The 21,029-nt window shown below is 40.7% G+C and overlaps 2 protein-coding genes across 9 annotated transcripts in view; one reads left to right on the plus strand and one right to left on the minus strand.

Moving 5' to 3' along the window:
- Positions 1-650: 650 nt before the first annotated feature.
- Positions 651-9,253, minus strand: LOC141909602 (rho GTPase-activating protein 18-like). The gene is made up of 16 exons (XM_074800102.1): positions 9,181-9,253; positions 8,572-8,912; positions 7,985-8,217; positions 7,295-7,478; positions 6,717-6,910; positions 6,127-6,289; positions 5,950-6,041; positions 5,781-5,858; positions 5,309-5,468; positions 5,144-5,226; positions 4,743-4,955; positions 4,411-4,479; positions 4,242-4,307; positions 3,528-3,682; positions 2,989-3,083; positions 651-2,581 (listed from the first exon to the last, which is right to left on the minus strand). Exons 2-16 carry the CDS (start codon positions 8,747-8,749, stop codon positions 2,490-2,492), a joined length of 2,055 nt encoding a protein of 684 aa, XP_074656203.1. The 5' UTR covers positions 8,750-8,912; positions 9,181-9,253; the 3' UTR covers positions 651-2,489.
- A 360-nt stretch (positions 9,254-9,613) lies between these two features.
- LOC141909853 (protein scribble homolog) overlaps positions 9,614-21,029 on the plus strand; it is a 47,496-nt gene continuing 36,080 nt past the window's right edge. For all 8 annotated transcript variants that reach the window (XM_074800502.1, XM_074800503.1, XM_074800505.1 and 5 more), the window contains exons 1-8: positions 9,614-9,902; positions 10,026-10,143; positions 14,209-14,287; positions 17,673-17,762; positions 18,581-18,701; positions 19,548-19,767; positions 19,870-19,942; positions 20,028-20,073. In XM_074800502.1, the coding sequence (XP_074656603.1) occupies positions 9,741-9,902; positions 10,026-10,143; positions 14,209-14,287; positions 17,673-17,762; positions 18,581-18,701; positions 19,548-19,767; positions 19,870-19,942; positions 20,028-20,073 (909 nt within the window). In that variant the 5' untranslated portion in view covers positions 9,614-9,740. The remainder of the gene's footprint in view (positions 9,903-10,025; positions 10,144-14,208; positions 14,288-17,672; positions 17,763-18,580; positions 18,702-19,547; positions 19,768-19,869; positions 19,943-20,027; positions 20,074-21,029) is intronic.

A 21,029-nucleotide genomic window follows, 5' to 3' on the forward strand; every position in this document is an offset into this window, starting at 1 on the left:
GTACATCCTCTATTCAGCATCAGGAGCACTCTGAACCAGGAATAGGATCATTAATCACTGGGTTCGAACCCGGGACCCCCCTGTACATCCTCTTCAGCATCAGGATCATTCTGAATCAGTGTCAGTAATAACTGGGTTCGAACCTGGGACACCCCATGTACAGTATTCAGCATCAGGACTGACTCTGAATCACTGTCAGTAATTACTGGGTTTGAACCCGGGACACCCCTGAACATCCTCTATTTACCATCAGGACCACTTTGAATCACTATCAGTAATCACTTGGTTCAAACCCAGGACACCCCTGTACAGTATTCAGCATCAGGACTGACTCTGAATCACTATCAGTAATTACTGGGTTTGAACCCGGGACACGCCTGTACAGTATTCAGCATCAGGACTGACTCTGAATCACTGTCAGTAATTACTGGGTTTTCGACATTGTCACAACTGTGCAACTGGGACCAGTATCATTCCTTATACTGAGATTTTAAGACAATGCAGAGTGGGCTATCCTTGCTTGCCAGAGCTTGACTGCCTCCAACCAACGGAGTCGCACGAGGCTATACTGACAACAAACTTCAGGAGAACTGGAAAAAACCTCTGCAAGTGATAAGAAAAACCATTTAATTCATTGTATGCATGAATAAGTAATTTATTAGAAACGATTTAAACAATAGTGACAGGTGACAACTGACCCCGCCCTGATCCCTTAATGACAGAGACAGCCCCACCCTTATCCCTTGATGACAGTTATAACCCCACCCACTTATAACATCTCGCGCCTACGCATACGACACATTGTATCCCACCACCTTTCGTGACAATGAATCCCGCCCATTTATGACGACACAGAATCGCTGTACCGCTTAATTGAAATCTCATGTTTCCAAGGCGACAATGATCTCGATTACAACAATGAGTATTACAACAATGGCTTCGGTTCATTTAAAAACTGCGTTTATAATTCTACCAAAGCGTAGAGAAAATTTTGCGACATGATTCAACGACGTGGGAGAAATATAGTTAATTAAAAACATTCAATTCGAGTATCGTCTAAAAAATAACTAACAGAAATCAATAATAAAATATTAATCATAATCATTAATATAAATGCAGAATCGATCTGTATAATATGAATAATATTCATAAACACCAGATCGAGAGGAATGTGACCTTTATTATCAATCAACGATGGATATTACAATTAAAACATAATCTGGTTGATTGTCGGGAATGTTGTAACCTTAAGTCGGGCGTAGGTCGAATCGTGACTGGTCACAATATCAAATGCGATTATCAGCGCGAGTAGTCTCCATTGGTGGCAAGAGTTGGTCAGTTGCGGCTAGCAGAGACAAGGCACATCGTGTCACTAGTGGTACGTGTAGAAATTACACGACTGGCATTGCTAGTAGTCGCAAGGACGCATAGGTCGATGGTTCTTTGGGACGGGATTGCCACTGCCAGCGATCCAATATTCTATGCTACCGAGTTGCAAGATCGACCTACACCCATCTTTACACGCGGGAACAGTTTTTAAGAAATAGACTTTTCGAGATATTTATAACAACTTTTTAAATTTTATGAATAAATTAATAGATATTTGAATAATAACGATAACTGACCGTCGTTCAGTGATCAACACTTTGACAATTAATAAAACAATAATTAAATCCATAAACAGTGATTAATTAATCTCATAGTGCGTTAAGTATTTAATCTAATCAATAATAGTGTAATAACATAGAGAACCAGTTCACAGCCCTGCTTAACGCCCCTCATATACTAATACTGAACTCCCCTCTTAACCCTGTACTCAAAATTCTACGCATTTGTTGATTAAACACATCATTTAATTCAAATATTATGTCGATAATAAGTTTTCTCCGTGGCAAGCAAATTCTGGGGCAGTCGGATAATGATGATAGGTCATTATCGCATGAAATTATGAGTTGAAAAGTTGAAAAATTTCAACTTTACTTCTACCCAAGACGAGCAAAATTCCAAGGCAAATGTTTTTGCTCTCATCGTAGCAAACTATTGAAATGATTTCATCTATCCTATGGTGGAACTTTCCTTTGGGGATCTATGATAACTCACTTCTTTGCCACTTTAACCAACGCGATCTACTTGATTGCTACACTTTTTCCACTGGTTCGATAAATAAACATCAATAACAACTACCGAGTAATTTGAAAAACAAGTCGTTTCTATGCGGCTCAACAAAATTGTGCGATTTCGTTTTCAGCAAATGAAAAGTCTCGTGAGAAATCACACTTAAAATGCCCTCTGTTGGCAATAGGTGGAACTTAAGTTTACCGGGAACCCACGGAGGGTTAAAACATATATAGGTGATGAGATATTCATTGGTTCATTGTGGATCTGTGATAGGTCGATAAAGCTAACTTAATGCATCGATTGGTCAATTGCAGGTTTCCTAGTCCATGATTGGTCGATTTGTGGGATCCTGCTCTGTGATTGGTTGATGATTATGATATCACATCTTTAATCACCCACTCAGCGTTAGGATTCACATGGTACAGAGCTAACATTCGTGTTTTATGATGTAAACACCTTTCCCCTAAAAATCATCAATCAAAACAAATAATATGATAAATCGTAGAAATTTCCCAACGATTTCGATGTTTTTAATTCTCTCAGTGCTGAATAATTAATTCCTGAAAGTCCTGGTGATAATTTGAACATTTAAAAAAATCCCCACCCAAGTGTGTTGAAAAACGGGAATACTGCTATAGCGCGTCTACACCAAAGCTCGGTGTATCATAAGTTACTAATATTTCACCATTTGATACACCTGCTGCCATCTTTCAATAGAGACCAAATAAAGATGAAAACTAATTACGAATAACATAAATACACTGCGGTGCAGCGTACTAGCACTATCAAAATCCATCACCAATTTATACACTGCACTGCAGTGTAGACGCACTGAAAGGGCTATGGTATAAACGATAAAGCGATTGTTACCTATATTTCCACCAATTTCGTATAAATGCGTTAAGTCTTTAGCGAAACTCGGTCGTCGCGGTCTGACGTTTATTGAGCTGTCAGAATTTGACCGGCTGAAAAATAAAACAATTCATGGACTGTATTTGAGCTGTAAAGTGAAAGGAAGACTGGGAAGAGGGAGTGAGAGAGAGGCATAGATTGCGTTAGAGATGAACATTGAAAGTAAAGAGAGAGAAAGTGAGGACATAGACTGGGTTAGAGCTTAAGAGAAAGAGGAAGATAGTGAGAAGAGATGGGAGAATGAGAGGAATAGGAAAGAGGGGTGAGGAGTGAAAGGGGAAGAGAGATTGGAGATAATAGAGTGTCGAGAAGGAAAGGAGACAGAGAGCAGAAAAAGAGCAGTTGGAAGGGGTTAAGGGCTGGGAAGGGGAGACCAGGTTCAGAGGGGGAGACCAGGAGAAGTTAAGGGCTGAGAAGGGGAGACCAGGTTCAGAGGGGAGACCAGGAGAGGGTTAAGGGCTGAGAAGGGGGGACCAGATCTAATTCAATAAACTTACGTTCCAGCACCATTTTGAACTTTCATGAACTGACGGAATTTCACGATGACATCGAAAGCTGTAGTTTTATCATCGATTTGAATCGGTTTGGCAGTTTTACCCGTCGTCGAGCCGGCATGAGTCGTTACTCGGATTATATTCTTCTGATAATCTTCCTGAAATACACGAACAAACATCAAAAACAAATCAGTAGTATCTGTTTTACAGCTATCAATCCGCAGTTCGTATGAACCCCTTCAGTCAAGATCACAATCTTTAAATGAACTGATTGTCTTACTATATTATTAGTCTTCTGTTTTTAAGCATTTCTATTTAAAAATTACTGTAGATGACTGTATCAGAGTGGCTACTTTTATTTGACTTGCTTTTACCAAATACCAAACCATCACTATTCCCTGACATGCACATTATTTTCCCAGACATCTGCTTAGAATCCAATCAATTAACACAGTCAAATAAGTAAGACATAGGCGGAAACAGTTTGATTTTAGGCATAAAATTTCCCTGACTTTTCCCTGATCTTTAACTTTTTAACAAGTTTCCCTGACTTTTCTAAAGAAAAGAAAATTCCTTGACAATTCCCCGACTTTTTGACGAGAAGTAATTTCCCTAACTTCTTCTCTGATTTCCAGGAAAGTGGCCATCATGCATCAGACAGAAGATTCATTTTGCGCATAAATCATGATAGACTGAATTTATTTCAGAAATCATTACCTCATTTAAAATGGCAGTTTTTTTGTAAGCTTCTGATTTGTCTTTTTTCGTCAATAATTTCATAATCTACGAAAAAACAACAATGAAAAAGTTTCAATTAGAATCATCGCGGGACCGGTTACAGTTAAAGATATATCCCGTAGCGCCGGATTCCCGACCGGAATCTTACCGAACGTGACTTTTTAATTTGTTCGCTTTCGTACTGATGTCTGATTTGAGTAATCATAAAATATGGAACCTACAACGAAACAAATTCCATCTATCAGTCAAAAGGAAAGAAAAGGCATAAAGCAGCCATGTCAAAGGCCATAAGCGAGATCCCACTCTCGCTGTTTAGATATATTTGATGAAATATTCCCTTAAAGATGCAAATTCACAGTATGTGTCAAATTTGTAGGTTTTCTGTCTTCTGAAGAAAAGAGTAGCCTGAATGGGAATGGGAAGGTAGAGGTTAGGAGCCCTGAGACCACCCCCGAAATCCGCCCCTGGTATGCTACTTACGGTCCACAGTATATCCTGATATTTAATCAACATCCGGACGATGTTAGCGGTACCGGCGGCCATATTGATTTCGAAATCTTTAATGACGCTTTTACGATTGCCCTGCGATTGGCTGAGGAATAAGTTCGGAGCGATGATCATCGATACGTTGTTTATGTTCATTTTATTGTTGTCCTCGCAGGCGATCACCTCTGCCAGAAACCGTAGCAACAACTGACAACAAATTCAAAAGCATTTCATTAAATTTCGATTCTAAATAAATAGATATTTCAAATACTCAAGATTTTTCGCGTCAAATCTAGATTAATTCAAAAATCAAGATCCATCAGGTCATTTTCAACGTTCTAACTTTTCAGTCAAATTAATAACCCATCACAAAACATTCAGAAGTTTAGACTTACTTTAAGCATCTCTTGTTCTGTATTTGGCAGAAGGATTATGAGTAAATTTAGGGCTTTAACTTGTTGTTTCCGGTCTGCTATATCTACAAATATAATGAATGCCGTCTTTTAATGTTTCCTGGCACTGAGTATAAGCGAATGCGGTGAGGTACTCCGAGTACTTACTTTCTATCAACGCGAAGGCCTCGAGGTACTCGTGAGTGAGTAAAGGACTGGGTAATTCTCGTAAGTACTGTTTAAGTATAGCTGCCATGTCGTTAGGATGTACGTTCTCCCAGCTGAATGAACCGGTCTGGAATTTCTCTTCAATATCTGTTCTTAGGGCCTGAAAATAGAATCCAACAGAAAACTGTTAGATGATTGATAGAGAGAAGGGATATTGGAGAAGGTTCAGGTCCCCCTCATTATTGCAGTGGTCCAGACTGATGAACTCCTAAATTTTTACTTTTTTTCATATCCTTTCAATTGGCTTTTTTCTCACGAAAAATACAAGGATCACACATAATTTCAACAGATTTTTTACATTCTACGCAACATTCTTTTATAGATTTTTTCAAAGTAATGTTTATCCCGAGACCCTAAAGCAGAGTGTAGGATGATGAAGGGGAAATAGGGTAAAAAGAGGGTTTACGTTCACCTTTATTCTGGACGCTGATCCCGGAACCCTGAGCAACCCTTCCTCATGAAGACACGTGTTCATCAAATTATCAATTATCTGAAACGGACGAAACAATAATCGAAATTTTAGAACGCAACCAATTTTAGAGATGAACGTTAGTTTGGATGAGACGATATTTGTTTATTACCTGTTTAAAGAATAAAGGCACGCGTAGATTAGGCTGTTTACGGCGGTCCTGCTCCAGCTGTAAACCACACGATACACCAAACACTCCTGTATCTACAACAACAAAAAAAATCCTTTTTTAAAATAATGATAGAAATAATCAAACACGTTATACCGTAATCAGAGCGACGAAATTAACCTTTATTCTTTTTCTTCGATTTCCTCGCGTAGTAAACGATGTGATGCGAATCGAACACAGCCGTCAATTCAATTAAAGCCAATGATTTTATTCGACACAAATCTTCATTGCTCAAATCGTTGATTGTCGTACACCCGAGCGGTTCCTCTTTCAATCGAAAAACCTGAATGAAATAAACCATCACACCGTTTTGAAGAGGGGTGGTAGGGTTAAATGGGGTTTGAACTAATTACTGAGGTCATCGACGATCCACAAGGTGTCGCTAGTGCGCAGTAGGACATCAACTACAGCGGTAATAGAGGATTCTATGTGGCAAGTATGGATCCACCAGGTGTCACTCATGTGCAATAGGACATCCAACTACTGCGGCGATAGACGATTCCACTTGTGGCAAGTGAGGATCCAAAATACAGGTGTCACGTGTAGTCATCCGCATTTCTTCTACTTTTCCATTAAAATTGAATCAAATTTACTCTAGATCTTAAGAATCCAGTCAAAAATTGCTACAAAATGAACTTATTTAGACCCTTAACGTAAAACTGACTGCGAATCACGCCATCTGGTGGCAGCTACAGCTGGTATTAACCTACCGGTAAATCGCGTGGTTTTCTATTGCCAAATTCTAGTTTCTGATCGGGAGTAAGGAGGCCGCCGCCCTCGTCGATCTCAAACGATATCTCGTTATCGGTAATCACCGAGGTAATCGCCGATATCGAGTATCTATGCGGCGGTTGGTCGCGGTCTACGATCGTTCCCGTTGGTTGAATACTTATAGTCTCTATACCTACAACAATAATAATAGTTTTTCACAATATAAAATTCTCTCAAAGCTCTTAACAAAATATGGAGAAACATTTAGAATTTCTCTCGAGAAAAAACTATATATTCAATCTCACTGACAAGTGAATTACCAGGCCTTACTAATAAAATACTTCAACAGTCAAATTCTCGACACAATTGCGCACGAAAAATACACGAAAAAATAAAATTTGGAAGGACAAAGATGATGTTTGTCTAAACGTTTTCAAAAAGAAGGACAAAGAAGGACTTGGAAGGTCCGCTGGAAACCCTGAAGAACTTCTCTAAATAATGCTATTTTAACTGCCATTTCATAAGAAAGGGATACAATACTTTGAGTTTAACTGTACATGTTGATAAGGTAACTAACCAGTAGTTGCTAAGGCCTCCTCTACGACATCGTCGCCCGTTGCCGTCATGTTGTACTCGGCACGGTTTTTGAAGATGTGCTGACCTTTAGCGCTACCTCTACGCTTGTGTTTAGTTTGATCGGAGTTACGGAGGAATTCCGGAGAGACCGGAGCGCTAGCACTGTCTCCCGCTTGCACAGTTCCCTACATTAGAATAAACAATCAACTGTAATATTTTGTAGACCTCCAGGGCCCAGTTCCATAGACTGAGTATCAAAGTTATCCCTAGTGGTAAATCTTCAATCTGGGCGACAACCACCATAGTAACAATGAGAAACCATGGTTATAACTGACGAATTCCAAAATATTCCCAGGGACTATTTTTCTTCCACATCTATGAAACCCAGCCCAGAAGTTGTGAGTAGATACTATATTAAGTAGGCCTACATACATATGTATGGAGGTAAGAAATTAAGTAACATTTCAGACCTGCAGAGGTTATGAGGTATATACCTCTGGATCAAGGAGGTAATTACCTCAGGAGGTTGTGAGGGTAGGTTGTGAGAGGTGGTAATTACCTCAGTAGGTTGTAAGGAGGGTAGGTTGTGAAAGGAGGTATTTACCTCAGGAGGTTGTGAGGGTAGGTTGTGAGAGGAGGAAATAACCTCAGTAGGTTTTAGGGAGGGTAGGTTATGAGATGAGGTATTTACCTCAGGAGGTTGTGAGAAGATGCGCCTCACATCGACGTGTCTTTGGCGTTTATTTGAGTGAACGACGTGAAGAGTTTCAAAGCGACGTTTAACGGCCTCCGCCTGCTGACGAGTTAGAGACGAGAACTCCTGATTTAAAACTTCATCGACGTCGACGACAACTCCACTTTCTATTTCCGACACCAGGTGGCCGTAGCCCGCTTCTTTTAACCATTTAGACTCTTTTTCGCCTTCTACAAACGAAAATTTCGTAAGTCAAAAATATGCATCGTCAAATCTACAGCAGCGCCACCTAGTATATGAATATGTAATGCAGGTTCAGACTGGCAGGGAGATCCCACCAAATTCCCCTCATACATCCTTGATCCCTCAGGGGCCCTTCTCCAAATCATAAGATATCCTCAACAGGGACTATTCCTTATCACGAGGTTCCTTCCGCAAGATCCAGATTCCAAAGAACCAGACACAAAAATTCAAATTCCCTGACTTTTCAAGAAAGAGTCAGAATTCCATGATCTTCCTTGATCTATTAGAGCCTTGTTACCTGACAGCGCCACCTAGTGTATAACTAAAACTAAAACACGTACCATCGGGAGTTTTTGAGCCGCTCGTTTCTGTATCCTCGTTTTCGTGTTCGACGTCCAGACGTCCGTCTGTCAGACAAATACTCCCGCTTCGCTCGATATCTTTAAACTCGTTCCAGAAATCTTCGAGTAAATCTTTCGACGGACTCAAACCGGCCGCAAGTGTTTTATTGGACGCCATTTTGCAATTATTCGTAGTTCGTTACGACGGTGTGGAATGTATTCAAAGCGTACTGCGGCAAGTTATGATGATGGACGGCCCGATACGTCAACAAAAAAATGGACGCAAAATCTATCGTCTCCTCTTCCGGAGAATATCACATTCCATTTTGTTGGAAAAAATTCTAAAATTAGAAATAATCATTCAAATTATTTTTGAACATGTCTAGAAAACGTAACGTTAATTATGTATTTAAACAGTAAAAGGTTTAAATGCAGACTGTCACTCTATACTTGATCTCAACAATCAAGTTTCAAAAAATCTGAAATTAATCGTATCACTCTCTCTTCTTCGACTTTTTTGTCTTATCCTCACCCTCGGCTCGGTTTAATCTCCGACTAACCGCTGGACGTTGATGAGGGCTACAATAAGATATGAGAAATTCTACGTACCACGAATAAATCTGTGAGAAAAACATAAAAAACTCAACGGAAAAATCGATGCGAGAACTGTCAAAATGTAGTTCTATTAATTACTGATAGAGGGCACCAGCGGTATTGTTTATATTATTTTGCCCCATTTTTCAATTAAGTTACTGGATTTAAAGTTATCAATAATCACTAAAATTTACAATCTAATGCATATTTTGTCTAAAGGGTGTAGAACAATAATTTATTTCAAAAGAGTGTCCAGGTTTTTTTGTCCGTTTCCAATTCCGTTGTTCCCAGAATCCGAGCCCGTGTTAGTTCCAGTGGCCGGTTTTGCATCCGCGTCTGTTCCCGATGTTGTCCGATATCGATTCCATTTCAGTTCCGACGATCGGGTCCGCGCCCTCGCCATTGAGTCCGGTACGGCGTCATTGCGCTGTATTGTGGGAACCGGGTGACGTCATGCTGGCCGCTGATGACGGTTCTCTCTTTTCACACTTCTAACACGGATTTAACTCGTAAATGTGCCGTTTTAAACCGACAGGAATAATTTAGGATCAGATTTAGATGTTCAATTAGCGGTCATGTTTAAGTGTATGCCGATATTTCGCGCCTGTAATCGGCAGGTTGATTATATAGACCGCAGACACTGCAGTTTAACGAACGTTCCCGACGATGTTTTGCGGTATACACGAACTTTAGAGGAATTACTTTTGGACGCCAATCAAATACGCGATTTACCGAGGGTAAGTTGTCAAACTTCGTCTTTGGAATCGTCTTAAAACGTCAGAAATTCGATTTAAGCGTAGATTCGTCGACTGACAACTCGGTAGTTTCTGAATTGTTTCTGTGCGTGTGATTTTTTGCAGGGATTTTTTCGTTTGCTACAACTTCGTCGGTTGGGTCTAAGCGACAATGAGATTCAGAGAATTCCGCCGGATTTCGCTAATTTCATGAACCTAGTCGAATTCGACATCAGCCGAAACGGTAAGTAACGTCGTTGCGACTGTTTATACCGTCGAAAACAAATAGAGAAATCTTTTTATTTTCATCATATCGAATGTACGACCATTTTGTTTTTCGGCTCGGTTCATTATCGATTACGAGGGGTAGTAGGGTAGTCTTATCAGTCTTACCTGTTCGTATTGATGACATTCGGAAAGACCTGACACGCTTCGAATTTAACGTAAAGCAATTATTTTAAACGTTTTGACTGCGGGGATGGATTTTAGTTTTAGTCATAGTGTGTTTGTACTCAGTGAATAGGAGGTACACACCCCTGAGGCTATAGTGAGTGAAGTGACTCTATAGTTAGTTATGCGTCTAGGCATTCAGGGGGTGTGATAGCGTTTAGTGTGAGTAACTCTCCGTTGACAGCTGTTGATGTGAATAATTGAAAAATAGTTTACATTTGCGACTAACAGGGTTTTTTTTATAGATCAGCTGAAAATCAGGCAATATAGAATTTTTGGTGTCTCCTTGTTTTTGCTGGTGAGGAATGGCACGCGGAACCTCTCGTCAAGAAATGCCCCCCCCCCCCCACTGAGGATATCTTAAAAACTTAATCAGGGAATTTGAATTTTTGGTATCTTCTTGTTCTTGCTGATGACGAGTGACACAAGGAACCTCTTGATAAGAAACAGCCCTCACTGAGGATATCTTATAATTTAATCAGGGAATTTGAATTTTGGTGTCTTGTTGTTCTTGCTGGTGACGAGTGACACAAAGAACCTCTTTAAATAGAAACAGCCCCCACTGAGGATATCTTGAAATCTAATCAGGGAATTTGAATTTTTGGTATCTTGTTCTTTGCTGGTGGTGACCAGTGGCACAAAGAACCTCTTTAAATAGAAACAGCCCCCACTGAGGATATCTTGAAATCTAATCAGGGAATTTGAATTTTTGGTGTCATTTCGTTCTTGATGGTGACGAGTGGCACAAGAAACCTCTTGATAAGAAACAGCTCTCACTGAGGATATCTTATGATTGAATCAAGGAATATCTTATAATTTTAATCGAGTTTTTTGTCAAGGGTGAGAGAAAGTCTTGGAGAAATCAGGGAATTTTGGATTCCCTGATTTGTAAGAGCTCTGGACTAAAATAAGTTACCCCTGAGCCTTCACCCACCTGTCTTGAATAACGTGTAGATTTCGTCATCGCTGTTATCAGCCCCCCGGGGCGCGCGATGACAGGAAATATATTAATAGGATTTTCTTCCCCTCAGCTATCTCCCGCGCATGAACACGTAATAAGATCTTTTGCTCGATATTAAAAGACGAAAAATTAAAAATTCCGATTTTTCAGATCTTCGCGAAGTCAAAGTAAACTGGTTGATTAAAACCCTGAAAATAGATTATTTTCATGTCTTGACTGGAAACGGTTGAAATAAACGTATTAAAGACCTTTATAAACCTATTTTTTAGATCTTTGCAAAGTCAAAGTAAACTGGTTGATTAAAACCCTGAAAATAGATTATTTTCATGTCTTGCCTGGAAAAGGTTGAAATAAACGTATTAAAGACCTTTATAAACCTATTTTTTAGATCTTTGCCGTATCAAAGAAAATGGCTTTATTAGAATTTGTAAATAGTACGTTTTATTGATAATTAGGTTTTAAATTATTAGGTTCTTAGGACCTGTTTTGAGAGAAATTATAAACTGATCGTTAAGATATTGTCACATTGAAGAAAACGGGTTCATTTAAAACCCGTAAATTGATTAGTTATCGCTGTCGGTTAAAAAGGTTGAAATAAACCTTTATTGCGTAATTCGGCGACGATGATTAGTAGCGCTGCGTGTTTCTGGCAGGTACGCTCGGAGGAAAATGATTAATCAACTTCCGCGTAATAACTTACTTAGTTCGGCGTAAATTTATTAATCACGGGTTATTTTATGCTTGAACAATCGTCATCTGCGAATAATAAAAATGAGCAACGTTGACTATGAGTGACTGACGTATCCACCTCTCAGTGTCAGAGAACCCGAGTTCGACTGACGTATCCACCTCTCAGCGTCAGAGAACCCGAGTTCGACTGACGTATCCACCTCTCAGCGTCAGAGAACCCGAGTTCGACTGACGTATCCACCTCTCAGCGTCAGAGAACCCGAGTTCGACTGACGTATCCACCTCTTAGCGTCAGAGAACCCGAGTTCCTCAGATAATGTCGGTAACAAAAAGGTTCAAAATTTAAAATTGATTTTTCTCAGAAGTTCATATATGAAAGTACATATTCGAGGGTTCGCCAGAAAGCCAGCAAATTTATGAGTCAAAAGCCGTCATAATTTTAGATAACGTCTTTCATATCTATGACTATTCGAATGACACTCGATGTGAAAAATAAATAATGACTTGTAATGTGACAACTGTTACATTCTTATATTTTGTAACTAAAGCCGGCACTGATAGGGACTGGGGTGTGGGCTGCGGTGTGTTTACTACCGCGGTTTATTATGAAAGGTTTTTGTTTGTATCTGACATGTTTGACAGTAATTAAACACTACATCATCACGTAATGTTGTGTATGAAATGCTGATAGGTGTGTAACTAGACTACAAACGACTGTCTGTCTGTCTGTCTGTCTGCGTGTCGGATCAGTGGTCCCTGGTCTGAGCTCGAACGATTTTAACTCTCCCTCTGTACCTCACACCTGTGTCACCCGAACCCTCATCATATCCTCGATGCTCTCGTCAACCTCATCTATCCCTCACACCCTTGTCACCCTCCCCGTCTTTGATACCGTATATAGATGAATAGTTTTATCATGTTAGTACTACTGATATTATATGTGTGTGTTAGGACGGATGACGGCGGCCATCCGGTCTCTTTATGACTCTGAATTATGGCGATTACATTAATGCACTAATGCACTGTCATAATACACTCTCCTCTCTCTCTCTCTCTCCTCACTCTCCTATATTCTCTCTCTCCTCCCTCATTCATTCTCGTCTATCCCTCTCTCCTCCCTCTTTCCCCTTCTCTCTCCTATATTCTCTCTCTCTCTCTCTCTCTCTCTCTCTCTCTCTCTCTCTCTCTCTCTCTCTCTCTCTCTCTCTCTCTCTCTCTCTCTCTCTCTCCTCTCTTCACATGAAGGAATGCCGTCACTTTCTGGAATGTATTTATTTTATAGTTGTACAAATATTTATAAGAATCTATCCGACTGTGATGTGACACACAGAGTGAGAGAATGAGAAAGAGCTCCTCGTGCTCGAGTCTACATGGATAAAGATAGAGCAAGAATTTCAGTATGAAGATGAATATTTCATACGTCTCTTCTTTCACAGAGCTCAGTGTTGATAAATATTCAACAAACTCCAGCGTGTGCGTGTAGGGGAAGAGATTCGAGGACAAAGACATTTTAGTAATAAATTCAGATGAATTATTCACTGATCTTTAATGATTAAGACTAAGGGGAAGGGTGGATACATGGTTGGGGTAGGAGATACATCAGGCTGGTGGATAAGCCATAATATCAGCTAAGGTCGATAAGGGGTCCCATGAAAGCCGCGATCGCATAAAGCGTTTTATGGCCAAATTTGGCCCTGAACAACCGTTCACGCGGTGGTCGAGCCAAATTTAAAAACAAACTGACGAGGTCTGAGCCAATTTTAGCACGGGATTGCATTTTAATTGACTCTGCATTGTTTAGTATCGAATTGGTTTACACCTGAGCGCGCTCTAATTTAAGCGCGGTCCAAATTTGACTCAGGCTTGATACGTGCCAATTTGGCCCAGGCCGAATCATCTCCGTGTGATCGCGACATTAGGTCAGTGTTTTCAATAAGAGCCAGGTCCCAGACCCGTCTGTCGCTTGTAAAGAACCCGCCTGTTTTTTCAAACCAGCTTTCATTTCCGGGACTGTGACATATTATGGGACCCTCCTGTTTTTCAAAGGGACCCGGCTTGTTAATTTCTTATTGAAAACACTGTAGGTTCAGGCTTATAAACCAGTACTGGTATATGCATTATGCATGTACGTGTTCTGTGACATCAGGTATAAGCAGCGAGTTGCGTAGATACATCTCTTTTCAATGATAATTTCATTGTCTTTTTCAGATGTTTGCGAGATTCCGGAGAATATAAAGTTTTGTAAGAATCTACAAGTAGCTGATTTTAGCAGTAATCCTATTTCAAAGTAAGTTCCTGCACTTTCATACAGGTCGACTACGACGCTCTGCGGCGAGTGAGGATCATCGCTCAAACTTAGATCAATTAATGATCAGTTGATTAATCAATTAACCCTGTATAATACTAGAACTGGAAAGTGTTCAGTACTCAGGTGTTTGTAGCATTGATTCTGGCTCATATTCCTAATCATTCCATGTCTGTTACATAGTTGCATATGGGTTTAATTTGACTCAGAATCCAGTTCCATGGTTGTGTGTGGTTTATTTGACTCTGAATCCAGTTCCACAGTTATGTGTGGATTATTTGACTCTGAACCCAGTTCCACAGTTGTGTGTGGTTTATTTGACTCTGGATCCAGTTCCACAGTTGTGTGTGGTTTATTTGACTCTGGATCCAGTTCCACAGTTATGTGTGGATTATTTGACTCTGGATCCAGTTCAACAGTTGTGTGTGGTTTATTTGACTCTGGATCCAGTTCCACAGTTGTGTGTGGTTTATTTGACTCTGAATCCAGTTCCACAGTTCTGTGGGTTAAATTTGACTTGACAGGGCCCGATCTAAGGAATGAAAACCCCGTGGGGCAAGTAGTGGCAAGTATATCTGAAATTTCACCGTGAAAAATCAACATGCCATACACAGGCAGTCGACTGGAGGCACAATCATCTGTTGTATCGAGTGGGAAAAAAGCTTAGAGACGAGTGATAATGATAACCTACTTGTCCTAATGAAAATATACTTGTCCCCCCCCCCCCCCCGGGTAATCTGACTAGTGCTTTGATTGCACCCTGTTGTGCGGGTTGCTCTGTAGACCTAGTTCTGGTTCTGGACTCAGTTCCACAGTTGGTTTACTTTTGACTTGGTACCCATTGCCCCAGTTGTGTCGAGTTTAGACTGACTTTGGGTCCAGTTCGACCACGATTGTGTCGGTTGGATCCTGTACTCTCCCTCGGTTCCTCGGGAGAATTCTCTATTTGACCTGTCAACGGTAACGATGATATCTTGAGAGTCAATTATTCTGTATTAGGAGATCCGTACGTACGTCCAACTCTTAATTTATTAAATTGATTTACTCGTTACCGGATGGCCGCCAGATGGACAGCGTTGACGGATTGACACTTCAGTTTGGTGGTCGAGTAGTCAATAATTTACTCATTGAGTACATTAGTACAGTCATATATATATATATATATATATATATATCTGGAGAGAGAGAGAATCTAATCAACTGAAATTCATAGGTTACTCGATACAGGATTGTATTAATCCGCTGTAATGATCTCATGATTATAGATTAACAGCGTTCTGCTGCTCTCGAGTCCATACATACACTACTCTCCCCTCACCAACTCAGCCCCCTCAGGTGCAGGTAGTTGTATCATCTCTCGATCCTTCAGCAGTTTGTTAAGGAACTTCATCCCCTCGCGTTGTGTCATCAGTCTACACGCCCTACACCGAGCGGGGTACAAGATGCACTCGAAACTACAACAACCAAACTGTACTCTCAGACTCGGATAAATATCTCTCAGAACTCCTCCAGTTGGAGTATTGAGGTCTCCAATCCTCCAGATTCAGTTCCGAACTCCGGTCTCCATTCCTCCAGACTCAGCTCCTCTCTCTTTGAACCAGTCCAGTGGGAGTCTTGAGGTCTCCTTCCCTCCAGACTGGGCTCCTCTCTCTCTCAGAACCCCTCCAGTTGGAGTCATGAGGTCTCCTTCCCTCCAGACTCTGCTCCTCTGTTTCTCAGAACCCCTCCAGTTGAAGTCATGAGGTCTCCTTCCCTCCAAACTCTGCTCCTCAGTTTCTCAGAACCCCTCCAGTTGGAGTCATGAGGTCTCCTTCCCTCCAGACTCTGCTCCTCTGTCTCTCAGAACCCCTCCAGTCGGAGTCATGAGGTTTTCATTCCTCCAGACTCAGTTCCTCTCTGAACCTGTCCATTGGGAGTCTAGTTTAACTGATCTGCACTTTCCCAACTACTCTCTGATCAATGACAGCCCTCAACTACTGTTTTTATGGCCTCGTAAAAATCAGCAGACGATCTGAATATGAATTCAGCTGATACACAGAGACTGTCTGTACAGGGTGTCACTCAGTGTGAACCCTTTACCTGCGTCCCTCACCATCTGAATATTGATAGGTATTCCATCATGTGATCCCCTCTAGCTGAGCGCTATCACACGATCTGAATATAAATTCAGCTGAGAGACTTCTGGTGGAGGTGGTTCGGTATATTTCATCCAGCGATCCCCGATCCCTGCCACTCACTGAGTTGATCCCTATTTGGATTTTTATCTAGAAATCTGTTCATGTTGACTGTACAAATTTCATTATCTTTAATGAATATTTGTATGTCATAAACCTTCATACAATACATATATACATACATACATACATGTATGATGTATTTAACCTGCGACAGTAAAGATTATGAGGGCGCGTACCCCTCGTTCTCTCTCTCCCTCCTTCCCTCTCTCCCCTTCCCCTCTCTCCTACCTATTCTCTCCGCTCAGTCCCATTACTCTCTATGCATCACTCTCTCCGTCTCGCTATAAATCGCTCCCACTTTCTCCGTGTCTCTCGTCGAGGCCCGACTCGTAAATTGTGATTGATGAGTTTAAAATGTTTCTATTTAATCAACTTAGCTGTAACAAACAGTTTATTATTTCAACCTATTAGACCCTGAGTGTTCTCTACTCCCCTGCACTATCAGACCCCCTCTCCTAGAGCTATCTCCCCTCCCCAGCACCCTCTACTCCCCTGCACTATCAGACCCCCTCCCCTAGAGCTATCTCCCCTCCCCAGCACCCTCTACTCCCCTGCACTATCAGACCCCCTCCCCTAGAGCTATCTCCCCTCCCCAGCACCCTCTACTCCCCTGCACTATCAGACCCCCTCCCCTAGAGCTATCTCCCCTCCCCAGCACCCTCTACTCCCCTGCACTATCAGACCCCCTCTCCTAGAGCTATCTCCCCTCCCCAGCACCCTCTATTCCACTGCACTATCAGACCCCCTCTCCTAGAGCTATCTCCCCTCGTCCTCCGCTTGCGTCAACTGTTTCTGACTGTTTTCGTGTTTCATCTGTGAATTTATTTCTTCTCAAACACACACACACACACACGAGCCACTGTCGCCAGTCCTCGAGCTGCAACCACCAAGCTATAAAACAATCATCACCACGGTAACCACAATTTGTATATAACAATGCTATTTACGCGCGCGATGATGATTCGATGTTTATATCGGACAATATTCGAAAACAACTCGCAAAAACCTTAAAACCAACAATACGAATATCCGGTTTCTATGGTAATGCGTGCACGTTGGTTTCCGGTAGTTATAACAATAACCGCGTCTGTTCTACGTGTATAATATGCATAGTGTTTTATTCATTACAGATTACCGGAAGGATTTACGCAGTTACGTAATCTGACACATCTTGGTTTAAACGATATCTCGTTGGCGCGGTTACCGTCGGATATCGGCAGGTACGTCATTCATCGGCGGTCGTTTTTTTTTTTCTAGACAGGTCCGCCTTTTGTTATGTATTCGCCGTCAGGAATAATGATTAACCCTTTCAGTGCTGGCTAATTGATACCCTATAGTGCTGAAGATAATTTGAAAATTCTGAAAATATTCCACCCTAGTGTGTTGAATAACGGGTATATCACTATAATGTGTCTACACTGCAGCGCGGTGTATCGTTAGTTACTAATATTTCACTATGTTTGACAGGTGCTGCCATCTTTTCAGGAGAAATATTTAGTAATTACTAATTAAATCAATACACCGCAGTGCGGTGTACTAGCAAAATCCATCACTGATTCGTACACTGCACTGCGGTGTAGACGCACTGAAAGGGTTAATAATTCTTTAGGCTAAAAAGTATTGATCCCTCGTTTCTGCAGGATCCAGTTCCACAGTTGTGAGTTAAATTTGACTCCAGAGTTAGAATATTGAAACCCATTTTAAGTGTTAACTGTAACTCACAACTGTGTAACCGCGCCCTGATCTTTAAAGTTGACCGCCCTGCACATTGCTTTTTTTAAAAAATCATGATCACGGTAACCATAACGCATCCAGCAGCTATAGAAATGAACTGATTACAAATTTTTTGCAGTTTGTAGAATGATGACCCGGCAGAATTGTTTTCAATCTAAACTATTATTTTTCATGTCAAATTAGTCTCATTTTTTTGTGAAAACTACCATGATTAGACTTATCAGGTTAATTCTTGTCTAATTCCTGCCCCTGTTGTTGTTGTAACTGATAAATTACAAAATCGTTCTTATTTTTTTTCTTACAGTCTATCGAATTTAGTGACGTTAGAATTGAGAGAGAATTTGCTCAAGTTTTTACCCAACTCTATTTCACTTCTCGTCAAACTAGAAAGTCTCGATCTCGGCAGCAATGAACTGGACGAATTAGTACGTATATCACCCGCTAGGGGGCGTTAGAATTAGTACGCACATCTACCTCTAGAGAAAGTATTGTCAGGGGGTATCACGTCAGGGGGTATTGAAGTGTAGTATATCTAGCGTTACTAGCCGCAGGGCATGATCTCAATAGCAGATTCAGTAAGAGGGGATGTTAGGATTAGGTCACAACATTTTCTATCCCACTATGGAATTGAAATAGTATATTTCTATATTTCTACCACGTGTGTACTATCAATAATAATCTGTAGTATCTATTAATGATGCTTGATCCTCACAGTAAATCCATGTTTATCCCCCTCGGATTAACGGCGTTAATCCCTTCGGATTAATATCCCTCGAGTCAATGATGACTGCGCGATTAAAACCTTTCAGTGCTGACGAATTCATACCCTCAAGTGTCGGGAGATAATTAGAAAATTTTGAAAAATTTCACGCCAGTCCGTTTAGTAACATGCGTATGATTTCATTGCATCTAACTGCGATGTATTGTTACAGTGGAACCTCGTTACAACGAACTTCACGGGACCAGAAAATCTGTTCGTATAACCAATAGTTTATTATATCCAGTATGAAATTAATAGTTATCTTTCTAACTTGGGATGAAATTGTATATTTGTTATATCCGTTGAATCGTTGCATCCGAGTTGGTTATAACGAGGTTCCACTGTAGTACGTTGACATGTGCTGCCATCTTTTGATAGAGATAGTAATAACTGATTACATCAATACACTGTGATGCGGTGTATTATTAGTAAAGTCCATCACCGATTTATACACCGCACTGCGATGTAGACGAGAGGGTTTTTAAAGACGTACGATGTTTGTTACTTTCAGCCGGAGTGTATCGGGTCGTTACCGAATCTACTCGAGTTGTGGCTCGATACGAACGAGATATCGTATCTACCGCCGGAAATCGGAAATCTCAGGAAACTACAACAACTGGACGTATCGGAAAACAAACTCGAAACGTTACCGGACGAGTTGAGCGGATTAATCAATCTCACTGATTTACAACTATCTCAAAATCAGTTAGAAACGATACCGGACGGAATCGGTAAGTACCCACTATTCTCTGGGAGGGGTGGTAGGTCGAGTAATATCGATAGGGGTGGTAGGTTGGTACTCGTTAACCGGCGATATTCGATTTATTTTTCAGGCGAACTTAGAAAACTGTCCATTTTAAAAATTGATCAAAATCGTCTGCTGACCTTGACCCCCGTTATAGGAAAGTAAGTAGCGCCCCCTGTGGGATATGCCGTCTATTGGCAACATGAGTAAGAGGTATTTGCAAATTTGAATATTTTTTTCTTTCAGCTGTGATTCAATGACTGAATTAATTTTAACGGAGAATCTTCTTTCGGTAAGTGAATAATGAATGATTGAGACTCACAGCAGACTCGGGGTTCTTACAGATCAGGGAAATCAGAGAATTCTGACTCTATTCTAGAATTCCGACTCAATTCTTGAAAATCAGGGAAAAGTTGGGGAATTTAGATTATTGCAGTCTCATGTTGTTGCTGGTGACGAGTGACACAAGGAACCTCTTGAGAGAAACAGCCCCCGCTGAGGATATCGTAAAATTTAATCAGGGAAATTTTAGTCAAGGTTTATATCGTCATGATAATCACGGAATTTTGTATTTCCTGAGTTGGATAAGAAGCTTACATACTTTGAATCCACGGTGGAATTCCAAACTTTCAAGCTTTGCGAAATAAGAAAGATGGTTCAATATTTCGTCGCGATGTTTGAAATATTGATATACGGCTTTGATGAAAAATTCAATAAATTGCTTGTTTCTAACTATTGTAAATTAGCCTCGAGGCGTGACGACTGTCACGCGGCGAGCCATCTGTGTCATAATTACACCACTACGCGCGATGATTTGCGATTTTATTTCGGCGCGGAAATTATTCCGTAATAGAATAAATAGATTGTCGTGAGGTTTCGGGCACAGTTTCCAGGGTTCTTGCAGATCGAGAAAATCAGGGAATTCTGGATTGATTTTTGTTCCCTACAGGGAAATCTAGGAATTCTGATTTGTCTTGCAAATTAGGGAAACGTATTTGAATTTTTGATGTCTTGTTCTAACTGATGACCAGTGGCACAAGGAACGTCTTGATAAGAAACAGCCCTCACTGAGGATATCTTATAATTTAATCTGGGAATTTGAATTTTGGTATCTTGTTATTCTTGCTGGTGACACCACGAACCTCTTGATAAAAAACAGCCCCTACTGAGGATATACATGTATTATATTTTATAATTCAATAAGGGAATTTGAATTTTTGGTGTCTTGTTCTAACTGATGACGAGTGG

The sequence above is a fragment of the Tubulanus polymorphus genome, chromosome 8 (genome assembly GCF_964204645.1).
Source record: "Tubulanus polymorphus chromosome 8, tnTubPoly1.2, whole genome shotgun sequence".
Classification (NCBI taxonomy): domain Eukaryota; kingdom Metazoa; phylum Nemertea; class Palaeonemertea; order Tubulaniformes; family Tubulanidae; genus Tubulanus; species Tubulanus polymorphus.